Source organism: Gambusia affinis, linkage group LG10 (genome assembly GCF_019740435.1).
Source record: "Gambusia affinis linkage group LG10, SWU_Gaff_1.0, whole genome shotgun sequence".
Lineage (NCBI taxonomy): Eukaryota > Metazoa > Chordata > Actinopteri > Cyprinodontiformes > Poeciliidae > Gambusia > Gambusia affinis.
The window spans coordinates 9884274-9912266 of NC_057877.1; the positions used below are offsets into that span (position 1 = coordinate 9884274).

The 27993-nt window shown below is 43.3% G+C and overlaps 1 protein-coding gene across 1 annotated transcript; it reads right to left on the bottom strand.

The window, feature by feature from the left end:
- On the bottom strand, positions 1-27803 carry midn (midnolin). Its single transcript, XM_044130090.1, has 8 exons — positions 27248-27803; positions 25036-25264; positions 23488-23575; positions 23285-23347; positions 12645-13205; positions 11776-11899; positions 11347-11661; positions 1-3841 (listed from the first exon to the last, which is right to left on the bottom strand). Exons 2-8 carry the CDS (start codon positions 25254-25256, stop codon positions 3579-3581), a joined length of 1635 nt encoding a protein of 544 aa, XP_043986025.1. The 5' UTR covers positions 25257-25264; positions 27248-27803; the 3' UTR covers positions 1-3578.
- Between the last annotated feature and the right edge of the window lie 190 nt (positions 27804-27993).

Here is a 27993-nt window from a genome sequence, read left to right on the forward strand (position 1 = left end):
TGATGTACTCATTTTGCTTTTTATTTATTTATTACCTAAAAAAAGAAAATGTTCTATCACAAGTCACACTGAAATGTATTGCTTAAGAAAAAAAATATATATTCATATCTTTTTTGTTTTTAAACCCTTTTTTCTCTTTTTTTGCGTTTTTTTTTTTTTTTTTTTTTACTTTTCGGAAACAAGTCTCGGTTTCCGTCATAATCCACCAAAAGAAACAAAAAGAAAAGCTTGCTTTCCGACACGAGCGTGAGCTGCGGCCCGTGCCCCGACAACCTTCTCCCCCACCGATTTTTTGTTTTGTTTGTTTTTTTTTCTTAAAAATGCACAAAGAAATACATAATTCACAGTTACCATTTTGGTTTCATAAATTAATACAGTCACACATGTGCTACACCGGTCTAGAGCTAGAACATTGTAAATTGTATTCTTGAAACCTGTTATTTTCAATAGTTGGCTACAAGAAAGAACAGGCAACTTAAATGATCAGGATTTCCACCAACGTACTGTCTCTTATTTATCCTCTCTGTAATGCTTTTTGTCATCTTTTTTTTGTTTGTCTTGTTTCTTCTTTTTGAGTTTCACACAGAAGTGAGGCACACACAGAGTATATTTCATACATATACGTAAAATAAAAAAAAAAAATAAAAAAATCAGAATAAATAAAATTTGCGAGGGGTGAGGGGGTTCATTTGTCCTTTAATAATTGTCATATCCACGGAAACAGGAAGTGCATGTAGTCTGGAGTCCTTACAGGACCTTTCTCATTCTGAGTCAGGACTGCTTCTTTCCGTCTAAGTACTGCTCGAAGGGACACGAGGTTCAAATAACAGAGCAACAAACATGGCAACACAATAAAGAAACGGGACAAAGACCTTGTTTAAGGAATAACACCCATCACTGAATAGTTTCTGGCTTCGCTCAAACAAGATTCACCCCTAAAATCTATGACCATCATGGCTGCGAATACTACAGTCACACATTAACCAATGAAAATGAGCTTCAATCGACACTGACACTGCAAGGGCAATTTTTAAGGCACAGAAGCCTTGACATAATAGAGACTCCACCAGCTAAAAGCACTAAACAACAAATGCCCAGTGTCCTCAGTGACAACAAAATGGTGCCTTGATGAAAAGTCCAACGACGATATGCACAGAAAGTAAAAAAAAAATAAAACAAACAAGAAAGAAAGGAAAACAAAACATTCCCATTCCCATTGTCCCCAAATGTCTTTTTTTTTTTTTTTTTTTTTTTAGTGAAAGGTAAGGCCACTTAAAAAAAAATAAAATAATAAAACAAAAACAAACAAAAACTATGAGGTTTACCCAAAAATAAGGTAATCTCTCACTGCAATCTCTGGGAGTGCAATAGTGGTGTAGGGCGGTCAGTCAGACAAGCTGATAAACGACGCTTCTCTCAGGTGGATTTTGACAGTTCTTTTAAATCCACCGGTCTGCTGGTTCCCCGCGGACGCATGTCCACGCGAGCCTCTGTTGGCGTTCGGGCTGGGAGGAGGAGGAGGAGGAGGAGGAGGAGGCTTGGCTAAACAGTTTTTGTCGGCTGTCTGGGTAACAAAAAGGAAGGAAAAAAAAAATAAAAACAGTGCTTGGGGCGTTGAGAGAGAGAGGAAGAGAGTCATTTGCTCTTTGCTCATCATCATCTTCATCGTAACACAACAGGAATGTTCGAGCCACAACACGAGTTCATCTCCTTCTGTTTTGGTTTTGCATTGTCACTCTTTAGCAGGACACTTTTTTTTTTTCTTTCAACAAACATTAAAACGTTAGGTTACAAAAACCTAACCAACAAAAGCAGCATTGTTTCATTTTTTTTTCACAAATTCATGCATGTTGTTAACCTTCATTACCAAAGTACCACTTTGTATTTTCTCTTCCATCAATATATATAGAAAAGGATCTTTGTAATTTCACACCTTTGCATGCAAAGAAATGTCACCTTTTTTCCCCCCTGTCGCTGTGATTTTCTTTTTTCTCTTTTGTGTCGTTTTAAGCTCCCATGTGTAGCAGCAAAACTCTGAAAGGCCTAACCTGATATGTCAATGGGTGTACTGGTCCAGGCACTAGATAATGATGCCATAAAAATGACGCCGCTGCTCCTCCCTCTTTCGATAAAACTGGTGATAAAGGGCCTCAAACTTTAAGCGAGTCGCTTCGGTCAAGCCGCGCCTCCGCTGCGGCTGATCGACATGACGTGAGGAGATCGTAGGGTTTACTCAGGAGATGACAACAAAACAATGGAATATTCTAAAAAATAATAATAATAATAATAATAATAAAAGCCAAACATACACACACACACGCACACCCTCATAAACATTTGTAAATCGTCACAGTTATGTACACAAACTCCCTCGGATAAGTCAATTCAGGTCTGCAAGACGTCGACCTGGGGCTGGATGATCGCTCTGTACGGTTTGCTGTGGCGAGACGAGATAATTCCACGAATGGGCAAACAAATGGTTGAATGGATGCACATATTTGCTGACAGTCAACAACTTGACTAAAAGCCGCAGAGGGTTGCTGTTTTTAGAAAACAGCAGATAGGAAGAGAAACAAAAATAGAGTTTTCTATCATATATTTTTTTTTTCTTTAAAGATTTTAAAGTCCTCTAAAGCACTTTGTAATATTAATTCATTTTGTTCATTTATTAATCGTTCCTATCGATACCCTTTGTCACTGAGGTCAACATCAATACTTCAATAGTCATTTTCTTTTTTCCTTTTTTTTTTTATTATTGTTATTATTCTATTTCAGGCCCCACCACCACCTCCTCCCCCTTGCACATATTGACCAGCTGTTATAAATCAACATCATGTGCAAATAAACAAGTACTTTGAACTGTTATATGAAAACCTGAATGCTTTGTGAACAATGCTACATATTGTTTTTTTTTTTTGTTTATAAAATATAATATGCTTAAAAGTGGAAAAAAAAAAAAAAAAAAAGGTTTAACCACTCCGTAACAGAGGAAAAACAAAACTGGACTCCGTTTTGAGAACAATAAGAATGCCCATCGGAATATTTCCACAGTCTCTGGTGCTCCTGTTCTGTTCATAAGTCCAGTGTGGATCTCTTCATTTCTGCCCAGAGTGCACTTAAAAAAATGTAGGGAAAAAAACAAAAAAAACAAAAAAAATCTGAAAATACCACCACCACCACCACTCACTAAATTCTGCTTTGCTCAAGTGGAGATATGATCTGCGATATCACACCTCAAAAATAAAAGTCTTGTACACTGTAAAGTCCAGTTGTTTTGCCTGTAAAGTCCAAGCATCACACTGAAGTTCCTTTGCTATTGTTGCTGCTTTTCACAAGGTCAGCTGTGAAGGACAGAATGGGATTAGCGTCTGCAGCGGGGGCAAGTGGGTGACGGTGGGGGGGAGGGGGGCTTGTTTCTCCCATGCGGCAGATAACAGTCACAAGGACAACTTTTTCTCTCCCCTCACCTCCTGCCAAGACACAGCCTTCATAATATAATTCCACATTAATCCCAAGAAACGCTTCACAAATTCTACGAATCTTCATGAAGAACAGGGGGGTGGGGGGGCGGATAAGATTCAGGCCATCACGAACTCGGACTTTAAGTCGGCCTTGACGTCGGGCTTCCAGACCGAGTCGTCAAAGTCCAGATCCAGGGAGCCCTCGCTGGACATGCTGCTGTTGCTGTTGCTACGCCCGGCCTTGCGGTTCGGCAGCCACTGGTAGGGCGCTCGCTGGTCCCGCCTGGCCTTCCGGCGCAGACGCTTCTGCTGCATCAGCAGCTGAAGACGTTCCACCTTGCAGCGAGTCGCTCGGTTCTCAGTCTGACGTATGCGGTCACCTGCGCACAGCAAAGGGGCACGTTAGTACTTCTGTTTGAGACTTTGTATAGAGTAACTGTGTGAAATAAACTACGAGATCATGAAGTTTTTGTTTGTTTTTTGTTTTTTAAACCACTCAATAAATGCATTATAAGCGGAAAGTAGGGGTGCTCATTTATCATGCTGTTTATCGTTTATGGCGAAAAATTCTGTGTGATAAAAATTTTGATCCAAAGCTGACAGTGTGATTGGAAATGTTTGCTATTTTCTCCACTTTGCTCCACAAGAGCATCAATAAATATCAGTAAATTAGGCAATATTATTAAATTCAGTTACAATGTGAGGTTTAGTGATATAAGTCACACTTTTCTTTAAGTAAGTGGTGTCATGAGGGCACCTATTTCAAATGAGAATGTTTTTCAAAAACAATATTCGTGTTTGAATGCTGTTCCAAGAACCGACAGCCGTACAGTTACCTAAAACATGAGTTACACATAGTTTTTTCCAATACTCTTTATCGTTACCACAATAGTCACACAAAATATCGAAATAAAGTCCATATTACCCAGCCCGATGGGTTATACACACATTATAAAACGTATCTTAAAAGTTGCACAAAATTCTTGCACGAAAGCAATTTCCTATTTTCAGATATCTAAAAAAGCCAATCCTATCATTTTTTGTTGTTGTTTTTTTTTTTGGATAATATTTCTTTAAAATGTTTCGCTCCTTTCCTGTGTGCCTCAAACTTAAAAGCAGACACTCCATGGAGCTGACTGTTAAATATTTTTGGTTAACTTCCCATCAGCTTCCTCACTCTGAGTGGGGAAAACTTTTTTGTTTTTCTATTTCCCCCCCAGAACAGAATCTCCTTGAGAGCCATAAGCAGGGCCGATAAAGGTAAAAACACACGAAAGAGCCGGCACACGCTCGTGGCTCCCTATGATATTTGCAAACACAATTATGTATGACATGCCTCAGTGGGTGTGTGTTCTCCTAAGTGCATTTCTAGCTGTTGATGTGCCTATAGGAGACTCCAGTCTCCAGGGAGAGGTCTTACATTGCACTGCGAATGCTATCCCAACACCGGCCAAGTCGAGCCTAATTCCATTTATGCGTATATTCGGAGAGCTTAGAAGGAAGGGAAGGCAACCGCAATCTATTAGCTAGCTCCATTAGTATCTGTCTTGGAATTAAATAATTAAATATTGGGCTAGGATGTCAATAAACCGAAGCACAGCGGCCATCTCTGCCGTGCACGAGAGCACACACAAGGACACACTGGAATCCGCATTGCACAAACACACACACGCCCATGCGCACGCACACAAACGATGTGTACAGTCATGCATGGCTATGGACGCACACGAGCATTTTCTCAAAAGGTCCACACACAAACACACACACACACACACGCACACGCGGACACAGCACCAACAGGCGCAGTAGCTTTTAACGTGGATCGATGGCAAATTAAAAAGACCTATTGATTAAACCTTAGCTCTAGTGCAGTCATCCATCTCCAGCCCCGGACAACGCTATTGGCTTTCAATAGAAAATGCAAGCGAATGGAAATTGTAAGCGATGAGAGCGAGAAGAGAGAGAGAGACTAAAATAGTTCTTTTTTCTTCTATTTCTTTATTATAGCTCTAGTTTCCAAATCGCAGCTCGTTGAGTGCCCCCCCTCTTCCTCCAAACATTGCGCCCTTTTTACCCCTTAGCCCGCCCCTCCCTCTCCAGTATCTTGGTCCATGTCTCCCCAGAGACAGCTAGGTAGGGCTGTGCAGAGAAGAGAAAGAGGTGGAGGGACGCAGCGAGGAGGGGACGGCGGCGTGGGTTAAGGAATTCCTCCCCCTGAGGCCTGGGGGATGGAATAAACGATGGAGGAAAAAGGTGGAGGGTAAAGGATCAGCCCTAGGTGTCAGTTTGCAGAATCGATTATGGTCTCCTCTGCTTTCCCCCTCTCTATCGGAATGAATTCCAGACTCGGTGTGGGCTTCATTTACCTCTTTTCTCTGATTTGCTTATCAGGTTGAGCAGTGCAAAGCATTCCTTCCCCTTCCGGGACTATTTATTATGCTATAGCAGTGTACACTTAAGTAAAGTGGTGAGAGGGTTTTGGAAAACTAGAAAAGGAGGTAACCAGTCGAAAAAGGTTAACGTCTTCACATTGCATTAGTCGTATCTTTTTTTTTTTTTTTTTACTTCAATATGGTCAGCCCTGACACCAGCATACATGTGCATCCAGATGCTGCACTTTGTCTGAGGACAATGTGTCCTCCCTCGGGAACGAAGCTAGTACGCCAGAGGTTGGGGGGGACCACTGGCCGGCAATACATCCATTGTTCCTTCTGCACCATGTGATAGCCACAAATGTTGCTGCGAGGCTTTGTTCTCACTGGTCCTCCCTTTGCCTCCTTATGTGCACAGACTAGTCTGAAGAGAAGCTGCCCGCACATAATGAAACAGCAGAAAGCCACTGTTTGCCTATGGACTTAAATCTGTTTCTCTGCACCAATTTGCTTCCCTTTACCTTGAAAAGACAGTCCGTTAGTCTTGATCTTGGTTTCTAAAGGAGGGGGTACATCTGCTCTCATCTCAGCATTGCAGAAGGAAACACACACACACATACACACACCCCTACACAGAGGGCAGTGTGGTGGGGCGGCAGGAGGTCTTGGCCTTTGGCTTGGCAAGAGTTCTGGGAATGTGCTTGGAGCACCACCAAACTTGTGTGTGTGTGCGTGTGTGAGCTCGGCCATTCATGAGCGTCACTACCGGAGCCCTGGGCGGCTGGGCCGGACACAGCTGGCCGCAGGGATCTCCAGACTATGTTTATGACAGTAGAGCTATTATTAGGGCTGAATACAAAAAGAACAGACAATCCACGTAGCACAGGCACACACACACACACGCACACACACACACACGCAGATTGGCTCAGTCTGACTGGATGGGCTGGGGTTTGACGCAAGCACAATTGCACCCACAGAGAGCTGACATAGGGTATAAATGGAAAGGAGAGATTTAGGGAACCCTTACCCAAACAAAACCTTGTGTGACACAGGAAAGACAAACAAAGAAGCAACAATGGTTCCTTTTTTTAGAAATGCACCACCGGTATCAAACAGAGTACAGCTCAAGGGCACAGAGGAAGGAAATGCCAGTCTCTTTCCCTCTTTTATCTTAACACCAGCCACACCAAAACCCCCTGACCGGTCCATTCTCCCTCTCCTAAATGATCCTAGCCCGTCCCTTTAAAGCACGTTTTGTAAATATGCCAGACGTAGAAAAAGAAAAAAGAGAGAAAAACAGTCAAAGAGCAAAGAGGTGATCTATGAATAATCAATGCATCAGTCAGTTTCCCTTGCCTTTGAGCCCAGCCCAGCAACACAGCTAGGACTGAAGAAGGGGGGGGGGTGATAGATGGTCCAGTGGGTGGATGGAGGAGTAAGCAGGCAAAGGATGAAGAGAGAAAGGAAGAATAAAAAAAGGAGGAGGGCTGCAGCATCCAGGACACAGAGGGAGATTAAAGGAGCTTCTCCTTCTATTGATTGTGTAAAGATTGGCCTTCATTTGCAGTTGTCTTATTGCTGTTGTTTGTTTGTTTGTCTTGATAAGTCTTGTGATCTTGCACAGAGAACATTGTGTTTGCTGAGCATCCAGAAAACCAGAGGAAGGAGCGAGGGAGGGAGGGTAAGACAATGGAGGGGAAAAAAACGAGGCCAGGAAAGGAGAAGAAGGGAGAATCACACTGCAGCAATATCTGCTTTGGTTTCAATCTAGTATTACTGACCGCACTCTCTCCATTGTAGGTGCAAATAAAATAAACAATTCATTTTAAAATTAAACTGGTATAATAATGACCAGTGAGACATACATTTAAATGTATCTTAAACTATTATTTTAAGGGGGAGAAAAAAACAGAGATGGATAAAAACAAACAAACAAACAAAAAAAACAAAAAAAACAATTGTTGACCACAACAATTGCTTGCCAGGTTTTCAGATTAGTCAGTCTTAATTGGTCAAAGGGCCAGCTAAAAAAATATATTTAAAAAAATTGTTTTTCTTTTCTTTACCTGTGAACATACCAAGCTTAAATGCTACCAGGTTGAAATAGACTTTCTCTAGCCAAAAAGCAAAAAAAAAAAAAAACCCACTGGGACTACTGTTTTTGTTTAAGTTATAAGGCAACATTTGCTTTAATATATTAGGAAATCCCTATTTTACATCAACTGCTTTTGTACATGCATAGTGCAACATTGCTCCTACTTTGACTGCCAATGACAGGAAACATAAAGGTACTTTGAGCAATGTGAGTTTCCTTTACCATAGTTCCTAAAAAGCAGTTGAAATCAGCCAAAATCTCTACCAGAGAGTGACAGCTTTACAAAAAGTAGAGTTCAAAAATGTGCCTCAACGGTTTGATAATCCCACATGAAACTAAAGGCTATAGTTGGTATACCCAGTTCCACTCGGTGAAAAACTAAAAATTACTCAACCTACAGAGATACATACTGAAGCAACCAATCAAAGCAGAGGTAATATGAGCATCCTGACAGCCAGTGAAAGGGCACTGACGGCCCTGCAGGGACACAAGCTCTTCAATGACTTTTAGACTTCATTTGCATTCCCTCCTTCTTCTCCTCTCCTTCCCGACCTATGAAAGGGCAACTGATGTGCTTGGCTGGCTTTCCTGGATACCTCTGTGGCTGTGAAGAGTCGCTGGGGGCATTTTGTGAGTTTTAGTGGCGCATGTGCATCCCAGTGAATATTGGCTGGTGATGAGAGAGGAGTTAAGTTTACTGGCAGAATGAGTACCATGTGGGTCATGGTTTAAGTACAAGGCCCGATAAGGTTGAGGGCAAAGAATCTTTCTCTGTTTCTGCCTCATTCACAGCCACCCTTCCTTTTCCCCTGCCTTGCCCTGTCTTAGCCTGCACGAAGTTAACATGAACTGACAAATCAAAAGGAGACAAGGGCAAGTTAAAGGATGTGGAAGACACACATGAGGGGGAAGGGAGCTGTTGGAGAACCTTTTAGAGCCAACTTTGCTTCTGTTTTGCCCGGTCTTTGTGTGCTCAGTTTGAACGAAAGCAGCTGTAGGGCTAAAAGGTACCCATATAATCCCATGGGCCTCCCCTTCTCTGACCCACAATGGTCCAGCATGGTGCTCTACATACACCCCTCACACAATAGGATAGCCTGGGCAGGGGGTGATCGACACTGAAGGCTGCAGGGCGGATGGTGGGGTCAGTCCATGCTACATAGCAAAGGAATTTAGCTTAACAATTGGTCTGCTAGACCATGCTAATGCCCCCCTGTTCAAACTCAACATGACTCCCATGTTGACAAATCCTCACAACTCAGCAGTTTTACACAGCAAGAGCGGAAAAGCTGGCTGCTTGTATAAGCCCTGGGACTAACTGCATGTGCATGTGTTGAGATTTTTATTTATTTTTTTTCTACTCATGAACTCGCAGCAGAAAGGGTAAAGACTCAAGAGACAGCCGAGCTAGGTGACATTTTCGAGAGGCTGCCTCAACCTGAGTTCGGCTATGTGCACATACTCAGGCAGATGAGAAGTGCACTTTTTCTTTAACTGGAGCTGAATGAATGAAGGTTCCTCTGAAGCGGAGTTAAGCTGGAGTGTTAAGTCCAGTAAGTCCTCCATCCGTTGTCGAGTGATAAGAGCTCAGTCATTGGTTTGCTTGTAGCTTGCTATGTAGAATAGAAAACAAAGAGGCACATGGAGTCTGCCCTTGTGTCACTAAGGTTTGTAATACTCAGCAAGTCAAGTCTAGAAAACTGAGAGAAACAACCAAAGGCGGGCTTCTATTTCACCCTTAGCCTCTGGTTAAAACTTAACATTTGATATGGTTGATGGCAGAATATAAACACTCATAGGATAAGTAGCTCGGAGTTGTGGATTCAACAACCCTTGTCCTCCAGTGTCTCTTCCTTCTCTCACTGCTCACAAAGAAAATGCTCCTCGGGGCTGATTTTTGGAATAAGTCTATTTTTAAAGACCAAATGAACACAGACAATGTATTGATGCACAACCCAGATGTGGAAAGAGACGGGGCGAATAGGAGACGGACAGAGAGATGGATTCTACAGTCGGGGCTGTTTTTCTCAGCTAATAGGGAGAGGGGGCATGGGTGGGTGGTTGAGTGCAGATGAAGTGACATGGCAAGAATAGGGAAAGGGGGAGGGGAAGAAAGGGCGGGGTGAGTATGGGGAAGTGAAGGAATGGTCTTTTCTAAAATAGGAAAATAAGCCTGTGTTATTACAACTGTTCAGTGAACACTTGTGAAGGTACTCAGAATATGGCAGTGGAATTGTGGTTAATCCCACCTATGCCGGGTTCAGTCTTTAACTTTGAATGTTCTTGTACTGCTTTCAAGCAGGGAACACGCAACATGTGACAAAGCCAGAAGACAACAATGAATACGTATGTGTTTCTTTTTCAGTCAACAGAAAATATTAAACACTAAGCACTTTCTTTTAGGGCCCACCCAAAGAGGACTATTCCACAATATGTGGTCATTGTCCACAAGATTCACCAGCGTTTCACTATAGAGTGGTTGGATTTCCTCAGCAGAAGATAAGGAAGCATTAGAAGACAATGCAGTTTTTCTCCACACAGTCAAGTCTAACCTCACAACACTGCCTGAATGTTATCAGTTCTGGACATCTGTCACACACTCAACATCCCGAGTGGCTGTTCAGAAAAGAGGGTTTGAAAACATCCAAGCTCTGCACCAGAATCGTATCATGTGCACTCCAACACCTGTCCTGGCCCAGCCCTCTTAAAACAAGAACCTGTCAAGGTTTGTCCGGCCCATGCATGTCCCAGCTGCAGCTCTTCTTTAGGACACAGGTTAAGTAACCCAAAGCCTAATCTAATCTAAACATAGCCCGGCACAGGCTTGAAAAGGTAAACCTATCTCCTTGATGCACAAAAACAAAGCCAACTCTACTGACTGACAAGTGGAGCCTGACTGAACAGGCCTGGAGAAGCTTGTATTACATTACTAAGGAGACCCCCATCTCCTTTATTCACTTCCTCTTTTTGTCTGCTTAAAAACCCAAGAAACATATATGCTCGAGTGCTTTTGTTCTTTAGTCAGACGTTTCAGTTCAACTACTGTCAGTATTTTAAAAGATAAAAATAAGCACACGAAGCACAGTGACGTAAAATCATCCCAAACAAACTGAGATACCGATGATAAGTTATGAGAACAGAAACAGAAAGACAGAGATGACAATGGATTTTTCATTTGATAGTGAAACAAGAAAAGAGCTTTGCAAAAATGAGTGGCTGTACTGTCATTTAACACAAATGTGCACACAGACATACTCCCCCAAAGCGGTGCCAAATGCAAGGACATCTGCTTCGTGAGGCCATTAGGGCGTTAAGGGACTAACAAAGACTCAGCGTAAGTAGGGGTGAAGGGTGTGCTTCTGTTTGTGTTTTTGACATGCTTAGATGAAAAGGTGTATGGAGAGGGCTCACTCACCAGGGGGTTTGCACATGCGGATCTGGCTCTGGCACTGCACCAGTGGATGAAGAGTTGGAGGAGGGCTGCCAGCAGGCACAGAGGTAGCTTTGGCAGAGAGGCCCGTCATCCCAGCAACTGGGGGTGAAGGAGGTGGTGAGGGGGATGGGGAGGTGGGCGACCCACACTGAGTCTGGTAACGGAGCTGGGTGAGGGAGGGGGGCATGCCCTGGTAGTGCCGAGTAGCACTCAGGAGGTCGTTGAGGATCTGCAGGATGGTACCAATATCACGTCTTGGACGCCCATTGCTGTCTTGGCAGTTAGGGTGCAAAGTGCCTGAGAGAGGAAGAAAGACAGAGAAATGTTTTACAAAACGATGCACTATAACTTGTTCGACTTCATTTTGTGCAGTAAGCAAGATTTTTAGTGTGGAGCTCAATGTCTGTGTACCTGAAAAGGTCCCTGAGAAGACTCCGGGAGCGTGGTTGACAAAGCTCTCAATAATGGCTCCAGGTTTTCGTGAGCGTGCTGAAGGACTAGAGCCACTGCCAGGGCTGTTGGTGCTGCAGTTAGCCTGAAGCAAAAACACAATAAAGACAAAAACTAAGTGTGAGTGTTTGTGAAATACACTTTCCACTTTATTACACAAGCAAATGTCCATTTATGGGAGATGTAGAAACCTTTTTAAAAATCCCTATATTTACATCATAAAAGCTTAGTTTACTATTCCATACAGTACCAGGTTACTTCCAACTTTGGCTTAATGCATCTTGCCATTTTTTTAGACACTACCTTAGCTTTATCGCAATTATTTAATGCAAGTGAAACTGAACTACTGACAAAAACCTCTTTGCGTGTAGTTCTATTTAAGAGAATTCATGTTGTAGCGTAATGAGGAATAACCATATCTTCTTCTCTTTGTTAAACAGACATCGAGTTCACTGATATTTGTTTGCTTTCCCTTTTCACAGCAGATCTCATGCAGGTCAAAAGAGAACAGAACATTTCGCTGTTAAAGATTTTCTAAGTTAAATAAATGATCATAAAAGTTTATGACTGATGACTGACAGCAAGAACACGGTTTGCTAAGTCACTCTAGCTTTAGCCCTACAGCAGTTTGACTAAACCAAAGATTCCTCTCCATTAGTCTGGTTGCTACATTGGAGAATTGAATATTTGTGTGCATGATAAAGTTTGTCTTATTATTTAATTATGACAAAATATGGATGAATTTAGTGTAGATGTAAGATAAGCCATAGGTCTCTCACAAAAAATACTTAAATATAAAACGAAAGAACATGCATTTCTTGGGGTCTTACCTCAGGGCACACAACCGGGGCTACAGGGCTGACCTGGCCAATGTCATGGCTGGGTTGACTGGAGGAGGGCTGGTGGTAGTGGTGATGGTGATGATGATGATGGTGATGATGAGACGGAGAGCGGAAAAGTCCCCCGGGGATGTGAGATGGGCGAGGGGAGTGGGGTGGCGGAGTAGGGGGGCTACAGTGAGGGGAGGAGGGCGACTGGTGGTACATAGGAGGGAGCGGCTGGTGGTGCGTGTTTGGCAATGGGAAGGAAGGTGAGCCTGAGGAAGAGGAGGAGGAAGGGACAGGATGGGGGCTGGGGTGATTGTGTGGTTGCTGGGGGTGGTGGTGGGGGGAGAGCGGGTGAATGTGGGGAACTCGGGATGGCTGCACTGTGGGCTGTCCTGTGGGCTGTCCTGTGGCGGTCTCTGTGTTTCCCCGGCTGATGAGGTGCCGGTGCTGGAGCTGGGGACCCCCAGATTGCTGTGCTGCCAACTGAAGCTGAACGAACATCATGTGGTCCCCTACACGCAGTGCCAGGGTGAGCGGGGAGCGGCCGGACAGGAAGTCACTGACCTGTATACACATAACCATAAAAACAGAAAATACTTTGAGTAATGTTTGTATTTTATGAGACCTTTCAGTATGTTTTTCTCAAGTGAAGCAAATTGAATTGAATTCCTTCATGGTAAATGAATATTTTGTTTTTGTCATAGATAGTACTTGAGTTAAACACAAAAGTGCTTTGAGCCCCTCTTCTCTTAGAGACACAGGCATACCACATTTAGACCACCATCCAATCATTCACAGTTCTGTAACAGTGGACTATTTACTTCTGGATAAGGAGACCTATTGGAAAACACACACAGACTCCACTCTTTGCTCTCCTCCAACTGCCTCTGGGTCCACTCTTAGTCAGCAGTGTCATTCAGCTCAGAGACAAAGGCCACCCTTCTGTCTGGCTTGTTGCCTGAAAAATCTGTCCCACGTTCAGGAAATACACCCCGCCTGCCTCTCAAGCACAGAATAGTCAATTGTCTGTGGATCTGCAGCGGATCTGGAAGTGCTGCCCATTTTTGGAATTCTGGCAACGATCAACAAGGGCCAAGTGTCGAGGTCTTCACTGACCCACCCATGGCCCGGATAGATGCACGCAACGGCACACAGGCTAGCTGATTTGTTAGGTCTTGGCTTGGAAGCTTCACGTTAAACATACCAAACATTCTGTGCTGAATGTGACTTTTAAAGTCTGTGTCTTTTCAACACAAAGTCATAAGGCGTCAGAAAGGTTCTTGGTCTTGAAAATTCAACAGTGATGACATCTAAAGCTGTTCCCAAACTAAAGCAAACAGAAACCACCCTTTACTAGCAAATACAAAGTGACATATTTATCCAAAAATATTTCAACAGCCCCTGCTGCCTGTGTGCTTTTAGACCCAAGGGGGAAAGGAGTCAGAAACAACAATCTAAATAAGGGCAGAAAAGAGCATAGATTTTGGCAGGAGATGGAGAAGATGAAGGGCCATTCGTTCTTGCTTGGCCTTTGTACTATGTACATTTTTCAACTTTACTTCTAAGATCTCGGCAACTGTTAACCCCAAAATCACCAGCCTGTCCTCAAAAAGAACTCTCCATTTTCTTGTGCTTATTTATTTCTCTATCGACCGTGACTCCTGTATTGCCAGGGTGACCTTTAGACATCGCTATTGACATGGTGAGGGGGAAAAGCAGATGGAAAACGAGAGGACAGACAACTAAAAGATCTGAGCGAGTTGAGATGATATGATGGCTGAAGTTTGAAAGGTAAATGTTCAAATACCAAAGTAACAAAAAAATTATTATTCAGAATGTCCCCAGTACAAACATAACTAAGGTTTCCTTTCTTTTCTGAATGCTAATCAATTGCTGATGGATTGTTGATACAGTCCACACCCACAATGATTACCAAGGCATGGTAAGGCAACAAACTCAGCAGGCGTAAGGTGCAGTGTGAAGTGAGGAGGAGGGCAGGGTGGGGCAGGGTATTGCATGAAACCCTATACACCAAAGGTTGCCTGATAGAAAGGAGGCGTGTGTATGTATGCGACTCAAAGGGGGAGGCGGAATCCAAAGGTCGTGGGGGGAAGGAGAAAGAAAAAGGACCAGGCCTGACTAAGGCAGTGACTGACAGCTGTCAGGAGAGAGAGTCAACAGTCAGCCAACACTACGTCAAAGACCCCAAGGGAGACCACAAAACAAGCACTGAGAAAAGCATGTGGGGGGTTGGTGCTAGGGCTAATGAGTGAGCATTTCTCTCTGCTCCTGAACACACCGCTCAGTCTACACATGCATACAGTATTCATATTGATTCTAAACTTCACCTGTGACATTTAATTGAGAAATAAGAAAAACTAACAACTGCTACTACAAAAAACAGGTGCTAAACTCAGTGCTAAAGTAGAAGGTTATGAGTGGAGTGAAATTTACTTACACCTGTGTCTGGTGGGTGTGTGAGCATCAGACAAAAGAGAGTGCATTTTGGCAATGTCTTCACTGAAAAGATCATGTGAAATTAGGATTCCTACATATTTATCATGACAATAGTCTATGATTTTCAAGGCTCATATTTTTAGAGATTGCAATGATTTTCATCCAATTACCTATGTACACCAATACAAAGCTTGGTTATGAGTTTATGACAGACTTATAAAGCATGGATGCATAGATGCAATATTTATAAAATATGATAGAGTCCTAGAAACACAAATTTCAAAACTCCCCCAGGTCTGGAAAATACTTCAATCCAAAATCATTGTTTAGGAACATTTAAAGGTCCCAAGACAAAACAGGGTATTTGCTTTACAACTTTGTTTTTCTGTGTGAGGGTGTGCAAGCAAAGGCAAAAAAGAAAGTGACAAAAAAGACAAGACAGTGAGTGACAGCAGGAGAAACAAAGAGGAGGCTTGCTTACCCTTATAATAACTAGTGTGGATTATTCAAAACCACCAAGATGAAAATCATGTACTCCCACTGAGCTCACAATACCACATGGCAGGCTTCAAATTAGCCTCCAAGAGAGGCAAGCTTTCTTCCTCGCACCTCGTTAGTTTTTTTTTCCTTCTTCTCCTTCTTTTCCCTCCTCTGTTCGATTTTTGACACTCACAAGTCTCAGCCATTGAGTCATGAAGTCAAATTAGAAGTCGCTTGCACATGCCGTGTTAGATCTCACATACATGTGGGCTAAATGTGTGTAACACTGAATGTGACTCATTTGGGGTCTCTGCAGATAAAAATGCCACCAACCACAACCTCGGCTTCAGGCAAGCAACTAAAAGGCCACAAACCCACATAAACATCCACGTCTCATTAGAAGGGAAAATGACAGGGAGCATCTCGATGACTATCTGATTGGCAGCTCATATCTCTGCGGTCATCTTTCACATCCCCCCAGAAGATAAACACAAAGAGCCACATTGAAACCTTCAGGTGTGAAATTCCTCTCCTGAAAACATGCCGTTTCCCCAACTTTTCTTAGACCCCCAGAAAAGAAAATATAAGAGAAGGGCAAATGGGCTGTGTAGCTCTGAGCTGTGGAGTGGAACACCTGAAATAGTTCCTATCTCTTAAGGGATGGGAGGAGGCGGAAGATGTTACAGCCTGCCTGCCAGAGGCTAGATTGGCAAGCGATCGTGTAACAACAAGCCTTTTCCAGACGGACAGAGACTAAGAGAGAAACAAGAGGAGGAAATGTGTTGGAGAGTATGTCTATATGTCTGTATGAGAGAAAGATGGTAGATGGGAGGGAGTGGGGCTCTCTGGCGCTGGAGAGTTGGCTAGTAAATGATTCCCAGTGGTCTCGGCTAGCAGCTCAGCTCCAGTCCAAACATGCCTGTCTGCTCTCGAGAGCCCAGCCAACACAGCTAATGTAGCTGGCCACCGCTGACGTCAGGATCAACACTAGATAGGCTTTCTAGACATTACAGGCAAACAAAAGAGTTTTGTTTTTGCTGGTTGTTCAGCCTCTAACCGTCCGCCACCTTTCTTCAAGGTTCAACCTTTGCCATTTTATAGGAAAGGCACAATGGCTGCTGGTCTCTTAGTCAATATGTAACGGTCGAAGCTTTGATAGACCCCTAGTTCTCCAGGTATAAAGTGAAGACATCAACTGTTGCACTTTTCCTTTATACCAAATATGAATTAATATCCACCAGGGGCATGTTCTGTATCGGTTTGGCAACTGAAAGGTTCAAATAAATCCCCACACTCCACTCAGTGTTCTGTAAGGAAATGTGGTTTTATGACTTCAATAAATAATATTTACTAGCAGGAAGTCAATTAGAATTGTTCTGATTTAATCAGGGTTGCTAATCTGTTATATTTCATAAAATTCAGCTGGGAAGAATGGGCACCAGAACCAAGATAAATGGAAATAGAGTACTATGAAGTTTTCAGAAGTCATTTTAGCTGTTTATAACTGTTTACCTTCACAAATTATAAAATAACATGGCTACAAACAAAAATATATTGATATATAGAGGGTTGAATACACAGCTATAACATGACATACATGTTTACAGGTAAGAACTGGAGACAGGAAGTGCCACACTTGTAGGTAGAAAATGTAAGTATAAATTCGAAAAGGGATGGATGTACTTAAACGACCACGGGACAAGGAAGGTGGAGGGCCCCTCTGAGACAAAAGAGTCCATCATTGTGCTCAAAAGGCTTCAATGACAGAAGTGGCATGCAAAAAAAAATAAGGAGCTGGCTACCAAGCCAGTCCCATCCATCCCTCAGTATCATCACTGCCGGCCAGGACATGGTATTTTGTTTAGCAGGAGGCATTGGTTGCCATGCACTGAATGGGAAGAATGTGATAAGGGGCAGTTTGGAGGGAAGAGTAGTGGAGACAAGATGGAGGAGAGAGAGAGGAGGAGAAAAGGTAGTATGAGGGACAGAGGGAACCAGGATGGTGATGGGGGGATGGAGGATGCGGGCAATGGGGGTAGGGTGTCAGAGTGGTAGAGGGTGATGAAATATTCAGCGAGAGTGTGCCTCTGGCTCCCACCCCTTTTTTTTTTTCCCTTTCGACATCTCTGCCTGACAGTTTTATTTATTGGGGTCCCTGTGGTTCAAGGAACTCATTTGCAGTCGTTCTTCCTTTGCACACTAAGCAAAGTAAGGCAGAGAGATAAGGACTGAGGGAGGAAGAGAGAGGCTGAGAGTCTAAAAGAGGCTGGGAGGGAGGTGGTGGGGGATGGAGAGTGCTGGCAGCTCTGAGCTGACATTCATGAACAACTGAGCAGCTTTGTGTCAGAGAAAAGAGGATAGAGGAGTGGAAGGCGGGACAGGAGGGGGTTGGAGGGAGGGAAGTCACAAGAGAAGGAAGCCGGTTTCTCCAGCCACACTTTGGGTCCAATCCAGCTGCTCACCTGTCTTATGGCAAGGTGAAAGGTAAGCTTCAAAAAGCTGCTTATTAACCTGCCCATCGACCCAGATGGTTTGATCGCACCAGGACACTATTGATAGTCTCTGAGCAGACACACAAGCTAAAGATGCAATAACAGGCTCTTGAAATAGACAAGGAAAAAAAAATCAATGAGTTGCACCATGCCCTAAATCCTAAAGGTAGCCAGGATGGGGGAGGAGGGGTCCTGAATGGGTATATTAGAAAGTTAGTTGTCTGTAATACGGTCTGATAAGAAACAAACAGGGTAAGCAATAAGTAATGTCCAGCTCACTTCCAGAGAATTTATTCACCTGAGTTAAAAGAGGGCCTGGAGTGGCAAAATTCTAAACAATCAAGTTCATGCAAATAGTGCACCATACACTTCATTTAAACTAACCGAATTGACAAAACAAAATGACCACAATTGCTGTTGTGAGGATGTGGATACAGTTAACAACAACATGTGCTGAAAATGAAGGTAAAGGTGTGAGAAAAAAGTTAAGGGATAGACAGTGAGGGAATTGGGATACAGGAAGTCAACAAAACAGTGCAGAAACAGCTGTGATGCATCCATGAAGAATGCTTAAGTCTTTCCAAAACTTCCTCTTTCAAAGTCTCTTCGTAAAAACCTCAGTCACTTTGACCTATGCCTGTTTGTTTCAGACTGGGAGCTTTAGATATGGGTGGTGGCTATAAGACCTGATATTCCTGGCCTCCATCCTCCCACACAGTGGCCACACTAGTCACGATGTCTGCTATTCCAATCACAAAAGCACCGTGTCACAGAGGAATGGAAAACAATGACAGTCACGACTCGAACATAGGCAAATAAGACTCCCCTGGCCGCTCAACGAGGGAACACACAAAGATAAAGACATTAAAAATGTATTTTGGCACATGCGCACGCCCACGTAAGCCCAATGCGACCAGATGCATGTGCACAATAGGACAATGAAATCCACAGCAAAATCCACCTCTCTCTTGATTGCCCCACAACACACCTTGATTCCCTAAGCTCATTCCAACATCTTCCTGCGACTGTGTGTTTAAGCAATACAAAAGGGATTACACAGGTGCAAAAATACTGTGTGATCAGCTTATTAATGCAATTTTCAAGGCCAGGATTTACATGAGAAGGGACTGAATGGGCCTTTAGATCAGCATTGTCTTTTCTTCCGTACACAATTTGATTTAGACATCCAGTAACAAATTAATTTCTGTAGCTTTCATTGATAGAACAAAGAAGGCAAATTATCATTGTAGAGACCAAAGACTCTTTCTCTTAAGCTACAAGCATTAAAAAAATGCTTCTTTTTTCTTTTCTTTACTTCAATGATGGCAAAAGGACACGGGGATCTTGTCATACTGGCCAATGGACTCAGTTGGTAATTTTTCAATTGTTTGGACTCAGAAATCCTCAATGCAATTACTCTCCAATGATTTCCAGTAGTGCCAATAGCGTTGATTAACTAGCATGTAGATAAGGTGGTGCACAGGTAGCAAGACTGGAAAGAGAAACATATCGACCATGTGCATTGAGCTGTTTTACACACAGCCTCGAACCGAGGCATAAACAGTCACAGGTACACAAATCTTTCTGTATGTTACGGCCTTTATTGCCCAATAGTAATGAAGTCATCCCATCAACTACCCCCAATATTCCAGGGTATATCATACACAAACACAGCTGGACGTATTACTGAATGACTCGTCCAGACCTCTTGCCTTTCATCTCCCCTCCACCTGTCATGTCGACTTTGGCACTCCCTGAGGGATGCAGAGCACAGGAAATTAGGTAAGGGTGACTCAGAGGTGACTGCAGACAGATTGTTAGGTCTTTTTAGTTTGCATCTGTCTGCTTTTTAGTTTGCACCACGGATGGAGTAAAGCTGAGCTCCATCCGTGGTTACTTGAGTGAGACAAAGATGAGAGGGAACCGTGGGTTTTTCGGGAGAAGGCTAGGGGACCATGAGGACAAGAGTTGCCTGTCGGTGGGAGCGAGAGAGGAAAAGTAGAGCAGATATGTAACAGTGTATTCTACTGGGACATATGAAATGGCAGCACACAGCTTCCTCCTTCAGCAATCTGTGCGCATTCAAGACAAAATTTGTCAATTTCCAGCCAGCTGAGCATCACTCCAGTTGGGCAGGGCATTGATTCTGAAATCAGGATGCACCACTCTCGCTCGACTCGGCGACAGCAGCCAATGCATGCATGCAGTATAAGCAAGGACTGTGGGGTTACAGCTCAGCTTAAAGAGTGACTCAAGCATTGATGGTTTGTGAGCTGGGCAGTTTGGTGCTGATGCTTTAAGACAGGAACAAAGAGATGACTAAATGGGGGGAAGTGCATTTGGAGGGGGATGGTGAGGGTGATGGCTGCCCGCCTGGTTGGCTTTTATTCGAGCATCAACGTGCATCAATGAGCAAATAGTCTCTGTGTTTCGAAAGTAACACAAATTCTTTTTGTTTCTGTCAACTGCAATAATCAATAAAAGATGAAATTATGTCACTGCTTGAGTTCCCTTCATGTTACTTGACTGGCTGCTATACAAGTATACGTTCGCATTATTATATGGTTCAGATTTATTATTACAAAGATCAGAAATCCTACTAAGTACATCCTTTCAATTCAGATCTGAGAGTAAATATAAGCTGTACACACAACGTCTTCTTAGCAGACAGAAGGAGAAGAAAAGTAGTGCAGGCGAGCGCATTCTGATGGGCTGTCAGGAGTCAGTGGCTTAATACAGCTTAGATGTCATGAAAAAAAGGCCCTAGTTGATGCCAGACGAGGAATTAAGGCAGCTAAAGAAGCCAACCATCATGGCCAAACAGAGGCAGCTACAGCCAAACTTGCAAACCGCAGCACATTTAAATTATAGTGCCTTGAGAGAGCTGTTAAGCAGGAACAAGAGAGGGAGAAGGAGAAAATGGGGGACACTGGGGAGAAAAACATAATTTCGATAATTACCAGATCTCGACTTCCATAAAACATTTTCCCTATAACGTGAAACACACACACACACACACACATTCCTCAGACAAATCAGCGTGTTCTAGCAAGCTGCTTTCCTAGCTATATAGCCTCTAGCAGGGGACATCTAATCCAGATAAAGGAGAACACATGAGGTGATGCACCCAGTCCATATTCCATGAACACACACTTCCTGGAAAAACACTCAAACTAGAAACGGGACCTCACTTAACCAGAGAGACATTAAGAAAGATAAGTGCTTAAATAAAGGGGGTCTGTGGGTTTATGTCCACTTCATCTGCGACTACCAAAAACCACCCTGAATCACCCGGAGGCTATTTTTAGGTGTTTAGGGATATCAGTTACCGTGTCAGACACTTTTAAAAAGCTAAGTGCATTGATTGATTTTTGATAGCTCGCCCCCCACCCCGAGTTAGAAGGAAGAAAGGAAATGAGGGAGAGCTTTTGTGCTCCTATTCTCTAATCTTACCCCGTATCACTAATCTCCCCACAATCTATAGCATTCCATTTTGCTGCATGAATTATAAATTCAATCAATTTCTCAGGATATAAACACACAAAATCAGTGTTAGGCCTTTTCATGAACTTTCCCCCTCGTATTAATATGATTCACACGCTCCCCTTTATCGTCACAGTCCTCTTATGCAGGACTACAATCAGCTTATGAATCTGGAAGTAATGTAAACGGTAAGCAGTTCTTAAGAAAAAGTGTATCTGACTCATAACGAATCTTAGTGAAGTAGGGTTACGACTCAGACAGGAGGCAAAGTGAGGAAGCTGCTGTTCTGGGCTGGCAGTTGAATTATCACCTACATCTGGTAAAAAAAAAATAATAATAATAAAAAAAAATATATATATATATACATATGTGTGTGTATGTATGTGTGTGTTTTTTTTCTTCCTCGTCTTCTTCTTTGACGGGCAAGGCTTACTTCCAGCCCACTAGTGCTGAAAAAAACAAAAAACACACACACATAGAGCAACATGTCCACACACCTACACACATGCAGTCATCTGCTGTCAGCGCTACGAGTCGCATGCTGAGTTCACACACAGAGGACGAGGCCAGGATTTCCACCATAACATTATCAGGGAGGCCATAGAGAACCACAGCTTGCTATCTCTGAGCAGTCCGCATCCTCTGATAACAATTCTGACCGAGTGCAGGTTGGCGTCGTAAACTGGACAAAACCTCGCACAGTTTCGCCATCGGCTTGACATCACACTGATGCAGTTACGTACGTCTCACCGTTGCCCAACGCCGCCAAAAGGAAGTGGATGTGAGTCAGTCAGTCAGCTGCACACAGCTTCATACGTCACAATGTTGTTTAAGTGTGTTCAGCCTTATCGCCTCTTTTCTTGCCAAGTTTCTTTCTGTGGCCGATGCGAAGCCTTTTTCTTTTTTTCTTTTTTTTTTGCTTTGCTCTCACTATTGATCATTTCAGTGAGTCATATCACACTGACTCAAATACATACTGTATTTAATAAGGCCTAAAGAGCTGTTTCACTGTAAGTGCAGGGTGTGGGCCCATCTTAGAACATATATACATGCGAGGCTTCCAGGAACCCTATGCTAATACAGAATGAGAAGGCTGCCATCTGATGATCCAGCACTCTGTTTATGAGTGAGTGAGACTACAGTATACTCAATTGCCATGCAGCCTCAGCACACTTCCTGGAAACTAGCCAGTATGTGTGTGTGTGTGCGCGCGTGTGCATGTGTATGTCTGTTAAGTCCGTGAAATACAAAAGAAGTGGAGGGAGAGATTGTAGAAATAGAAACCTGAAAGTGAGCATCAGGCCTCTTATGCGCTCACAAATAAGTCTTTTTTGTGTGTAGTTTACTCTCTCATAGCCTCTTGCAACAGCGTGCTTGCACACGCAAACGCACACACACACACACGCTATCACAGACGTTACTAGGATACAGAAGGGTGTTGCTGCTTATTATATCCTAACAGCTCACACAGGGCGCCTAGCTTGGCTTGTTTAGGGGGCCAAGTTTAAACAATTGAAACATCATTGTGCAGCCTTGCACAGCTTGTATCGAATTAAGCAATTTCTGAACACAGCCAACTACAGTTAAAACTCTTTAAGAAAAAAAGAAAAGAAACAAAGGGGCACAAAACATCCAGATGTTGAGAAAGCTCATAAACAAAGATAGAAAAATAAATATAAAAATCTGTTAATTTGCAACGTTCTTATAATTCAAAGCAAACTACTTCCTTACCTGAGTTTCTGTTAGACTCTCCAAGGCTTGCATTACTGACTGCTCTGGTCTTGATGCCTGAGACTGCACAGAAATAAAAATAAAAAAAAGACATTTATGGTTTATGTAAACAAATGTATTTTTTCAGCTTTTAAATAAACTGAATGTGCTTTCTCTAATTTTATTCCAAGCTAAACCAAAAATAACATTAGGACGAGGCTTACCATTAATCCTGCTTCGACTGTTGGTACAAGTGTTAACTTGCTCCCATCAGAGATGCCCAGATCCTGGAGTTTGCCTGAACTTAGTCGCCTGCAGGGTTACACAGATCGAGATAATTAGACAGTGCTGACAGTATCTTCTCTCTCTATAGACACCCAAACACCCCTCAGCAAGGAGTGCTTGGGGGACTTCGGGGGTGTGAGGCAGACTTCAAAACTAGTTTAGAAAAGAGCCGTGGGTGAAAAGCTTCATGAAAGAGATGTATTGATTGGGCTGTCATTTTTCAATTTCGACTATAGAGCAGCTTGACAAGTGCTCGCAGTGGATATTTGGCACTGCTGCCACTTGCCTAAGTGGAGGTAAGTACTTTCTTCTGGCTGTGCGAACAGGCAGAACAAACTGCAAAAGCTGTGACAAGAAACAAATGACTCCACAACACAGTTTTATGATTGGTGGCTTAAACAATTTTACAATTTTAGATTTTAGACAACCCCACATCCCAAAATGGGTTTTCTTCATTCTGCACTTTGATGTTGGTTGCAGAACAGGAGCGGCCATTCCTGCTCCAAAATACTGCTTCCCTGCAGATTGCGACACCCCCACTGTTCACGTGTTGCTCTTCTTCTTCCCCAAGCAAAGGATGCTTAGGACAGCCTGCTGCACATGCATGACCCAAATTTTGCCCTGTGCAGCGGAACAAAGGCCGGCAGAGCCGGCTTTGCAGTGGGCCTACACTTCCGAGGGGCAAGAGGAGATTAAGAAGGGGGTGTTCAGGTTTTAAAGGATGACGTGATTTGTAAGATAATTACAATAGGTAGGAGGGGAAGCAGATCGAAACACAATGCCAACTGTTTGCATGCAAAACAACCCCGTTTCCAGTTTTGAAATAACACCACCTGCCCTGCCCTGTTTAAGTGGCGGAGCATTTGAAAGGTTTAGTCTTAAATAACAAAAGGGTTAACTATTCCTTCTCCCTTGCAGGCCTGCTTTAATACTGCTGTAGCTGCAGTTCCTGAGTATTCAACAATACTCTGGCCAGTCGACCCCACTACCTTATTATCCCAAATATGAGTGTTGTTAAGCATCTTATCAATGTACGCTGCTACATACGTGAAACTCCTCTTATGAATGCATGTGTTGATTCATACAGCAGAGCTATAGAGCCAGGCTTTCTGCATTTGAATCAATTCAAGTCTGCAGATTTCATCTCCCAACAGTCCTCACGCAGTTTTAGCAACGGTGCGCACTCACTCAGCAGTTTAATGTGAACGTTTTTCATGTACACCTAGACCACCGCAGGCAAGGTTACTCCTCCTATTCTTTCTGTGTGGACCGGGAAGAAAAAAAAATAAAAAATCACCCGAGCACGAAAGGGTTAATGCAACAAATGTGCCCATCTTAAAACTGCAGAATACTGTTATGGCTGGTGATGTCAGTGCGTGTGAAGAGAGGTTTCTTAAAGGAAAATACCACATAGAAATCGCGAGATCGTTTTCGTGCACAATGCATTCTGTTAAAACACCACCTTCCACCTTGGACGATTTACTCACGTTTCTTTGTGCAGCAGAGCGAGTCTCTCTTTGGGTACTTTGAGTCTTTGTGAGAGCCTTCTCTTCAGTCCCTCCACGGTCTCCTCCTGGGGCAAGGAGAGCTCGAAGCGTGTGCCGGTGGTGGAGTGGATGTACAGATTCATGGAGGGTTCAGCCGGGACGGCCTCGCAGGACGAAGTCCCGCGACTGGTGCAGCTCCGGGCGCTAGGATGCTGGTCCATTCGATAACCTGTGCTCGGAGACGGCGGGGGGAAGGGACGGGAAGGGAGGGAAGACAAGACGAGCAAGAGTTGGGATGAAGAAAGGGTTTAGGAGGAGGAAGCGGAATCCGTCGCTTCGACTATCGTTTCTTGGAAGGCAGCATTCAGAGCTTTCTGTCTTTTAACCCTTCCGTGCGTCCTCCGAGCGTCAGAATAAAACCAAGTCCGGTCGATTTCATGAGAACGTCCCCGCAGGAAATCAACTAACACTGCAGAGTGGCTTTTCTCTTTGCTTGATCTCCTTATTTAAATCTCCTTGCAGCGGTTATTTCTTTTCTTTCCAAGTTGCAAGCAAGTCAATGCTACATTGGGCAAAACCCAAACAGAAACGGAATAATATTGTCAGCCAAAAAAAAAAAAAATGTAGACGATCGTATGTAATAACCTTTAAAAATGCGAGGTTTAATTAGAAAAAAAATAGTAATAAACTCCTTCTGAATGTTAACTGAGGTTGCTGCAACCTTCAGAGGAGCGGAGCTGCAAGCCCTGTTCGGCTTAGAAGCGAGAGGCTCTCCGCAGCGCTCTCAAACCTACAGCAGCCCCAGTGGATGTACCGACAATGAACATTGTCACAAAGTATCCCACTTCCACCATCGATGAAAATCCGCCCACAACCCCCGGAGCAACCGAGCCAATCGCGGCAGAGCTCTTTCAGGACGCTGCTGATGTCAGCCAATTAAAATGTGAGATCCACACCCACGTGGAGGGCAGACGAGTTTAGGCCATTCATAATAAATTACGGCATAGAACAAAGTATGTGCCCACACCGCAGAAGCTCAAAGCTGCTTGTCCGTGTTCCTTTAAATGTACCACGGCAGAGGAGGATTGAAATAATATGCTTATATCAATGATTACCGGCTTAACTAACTGGTACTTACACTTTCTTTTATTTTCAAATTTCTCAGCATTCATTTCTAAACAGAGTGAGTGGAAACTGTGCGACACGCTCAAAATTGCACTTCTTCTTAAAATAACCACTCATCAGAGTGCATACTACTATTCTGAAGTACCATACTGTAAAAGTATCAGTATTAAAGATAAAGGTTCTGGCAGTTTTTTTTTTGTTTTGTTTTTTCAGGTAGCGCTATCTACTTTAAATACCTGTTGCAAACCGTAACGACCTGTTTTCAGTAAGTCTTATCAGATATACTGTAATATTTATAGAACTTCCCCCAAGAGCCCAGGAGCATGCAGTCGTGCAGCATCACTAAAACGGCCGAGAATATTATGCAAATGTCCACATTGTAAATAATCGGCTATTCCCGTAGGGAACAAGGATATCTCATAACTCGTAATGAGTCCCGTATTTATCCCACGTGTTCCAACGAAAAGAAACCGGAATACTGCAGTCAATTGAGCATGTCCGTGCAATAAGTTACATCATGCATTGCTCCAATCACCTTTTGTAATTCTCCACTCTTAATATGAAAAAAGAAGAGAAATGTGTCATAGAACACTTGGAGGTATGTTCACTTAAGAGAAGTCTTCTGCGTTCGGAGTAAAAAGAAGATCTCTGGGCAAACTGACATAAAAGAAGATACACAGTCGCCCCCTAGTGGAAAAGGCTTCCACAATAAAAACCTGCAGTCGTGCCATTCATTCTTTAGTAAGCTAATATTATCAGTAAACTTTATATATATATATATGTGTGTGTGTGTGTGTGTGTGTGTGTGTGTGTGTGTATGTATATTACAGACTGACGTGTATCACGTATCACGATACAAGGAGACAATTATCAATTATAGACAATTATCCTTCTATGCGCTTTCTAAAATGCACTTTCCAAAATGATGACACATCTCAAGTTCAAAGTGAAATTTGCGACGGAATAAATTAATTGCGTTGTTAGAACTTTCACGAAGAAAGTTGACCCTTCCTACTGGACAAAGCCCTTTTCTAAAACTTCTCAACCACAGGCAAACTTTCTAAAAATGTTTTAATTGCGTACTTACCAATTATTGTGGCGAAAACTGTAAAGCTTCGCTGGGAATTGAGCTGAGCTCCAGTCTGTTCCCCCAGCTTTGGTATGCAAGGTAAACCAAACTCTTAGATAAATCCAAACAATTTGAATATCATCCACAGCAGTTTTGTATCTCTTAGTTCTCCGAACTGTTCTGGCTCCTGTGTGTGTCACAGCGCGCTTCCTCACGCAATTTAATAGCAGTCCGGGAAGTCTTGACCAATAGCAGCGGATATGTCCCAATGCGTCCGGCTGTTCTCGGTACGCCGGTGTGTTTCTCGGCGATAATAGCGTAGCCGGGAAGGTGAGACTCCTCTTTAAACTGGCTCAGTTCGGATATGGGTGGAGAGAAGAGTTCTTGTTGTGTCAACAGTTGATTTAAGGTGGAACTCCATCATCGCGCTACAGCAGTATCACGGTAGTGGTGGGGGGGAGGGTCCACGCAAAACAGCAGCAAACAGAGGCATTCATTATCCAAATGCGTCAAAAGCCGTGACTATGTCTGCGTCTCAAAGAAGGGGCTCGCAACTGAATTAGACATTATGCGGTGAAAGTGAATTCCCCAGTCAGTCTCACACCACCTTAAAAGAACGTCAATGAAATGAAGCCCTCGAGTCAGGGGCGTTGCCAACCATTGACGACGTACGTGTCACCGGGCAACAGAGCAGGTAAACACCCTCCCCTGGATACTGGGTTGTTCACCGGTAAACAAAAAACTCTGCTGGCAGGGTTCACCGC

Bases quoted from the DNA above. Each gene is read 5' to 3' on its own strand.
- midn (XM_044130090.1), bottom strand. From the start codon at position 25,256: ATGGACCAGCATCCTAGCGCCCGGAGCTGCACCAGTCGCGGGACTTCG. The intron at 23,576-25,035 runs GTGAGTAAATCG...GTAACCCTGCAG, and splicing joins GCTCTGCTGCACAAAGAAAC to GCGACTAAGTTCAGGCAAAC. The intron at 23,348-23,487 runs GTAAGCCTCGTC...ATTTCTGTGCAG, and splicing joins CAGTCGAAGCAGGATTAATG to TCTCAGGCATCAAGACCAGA.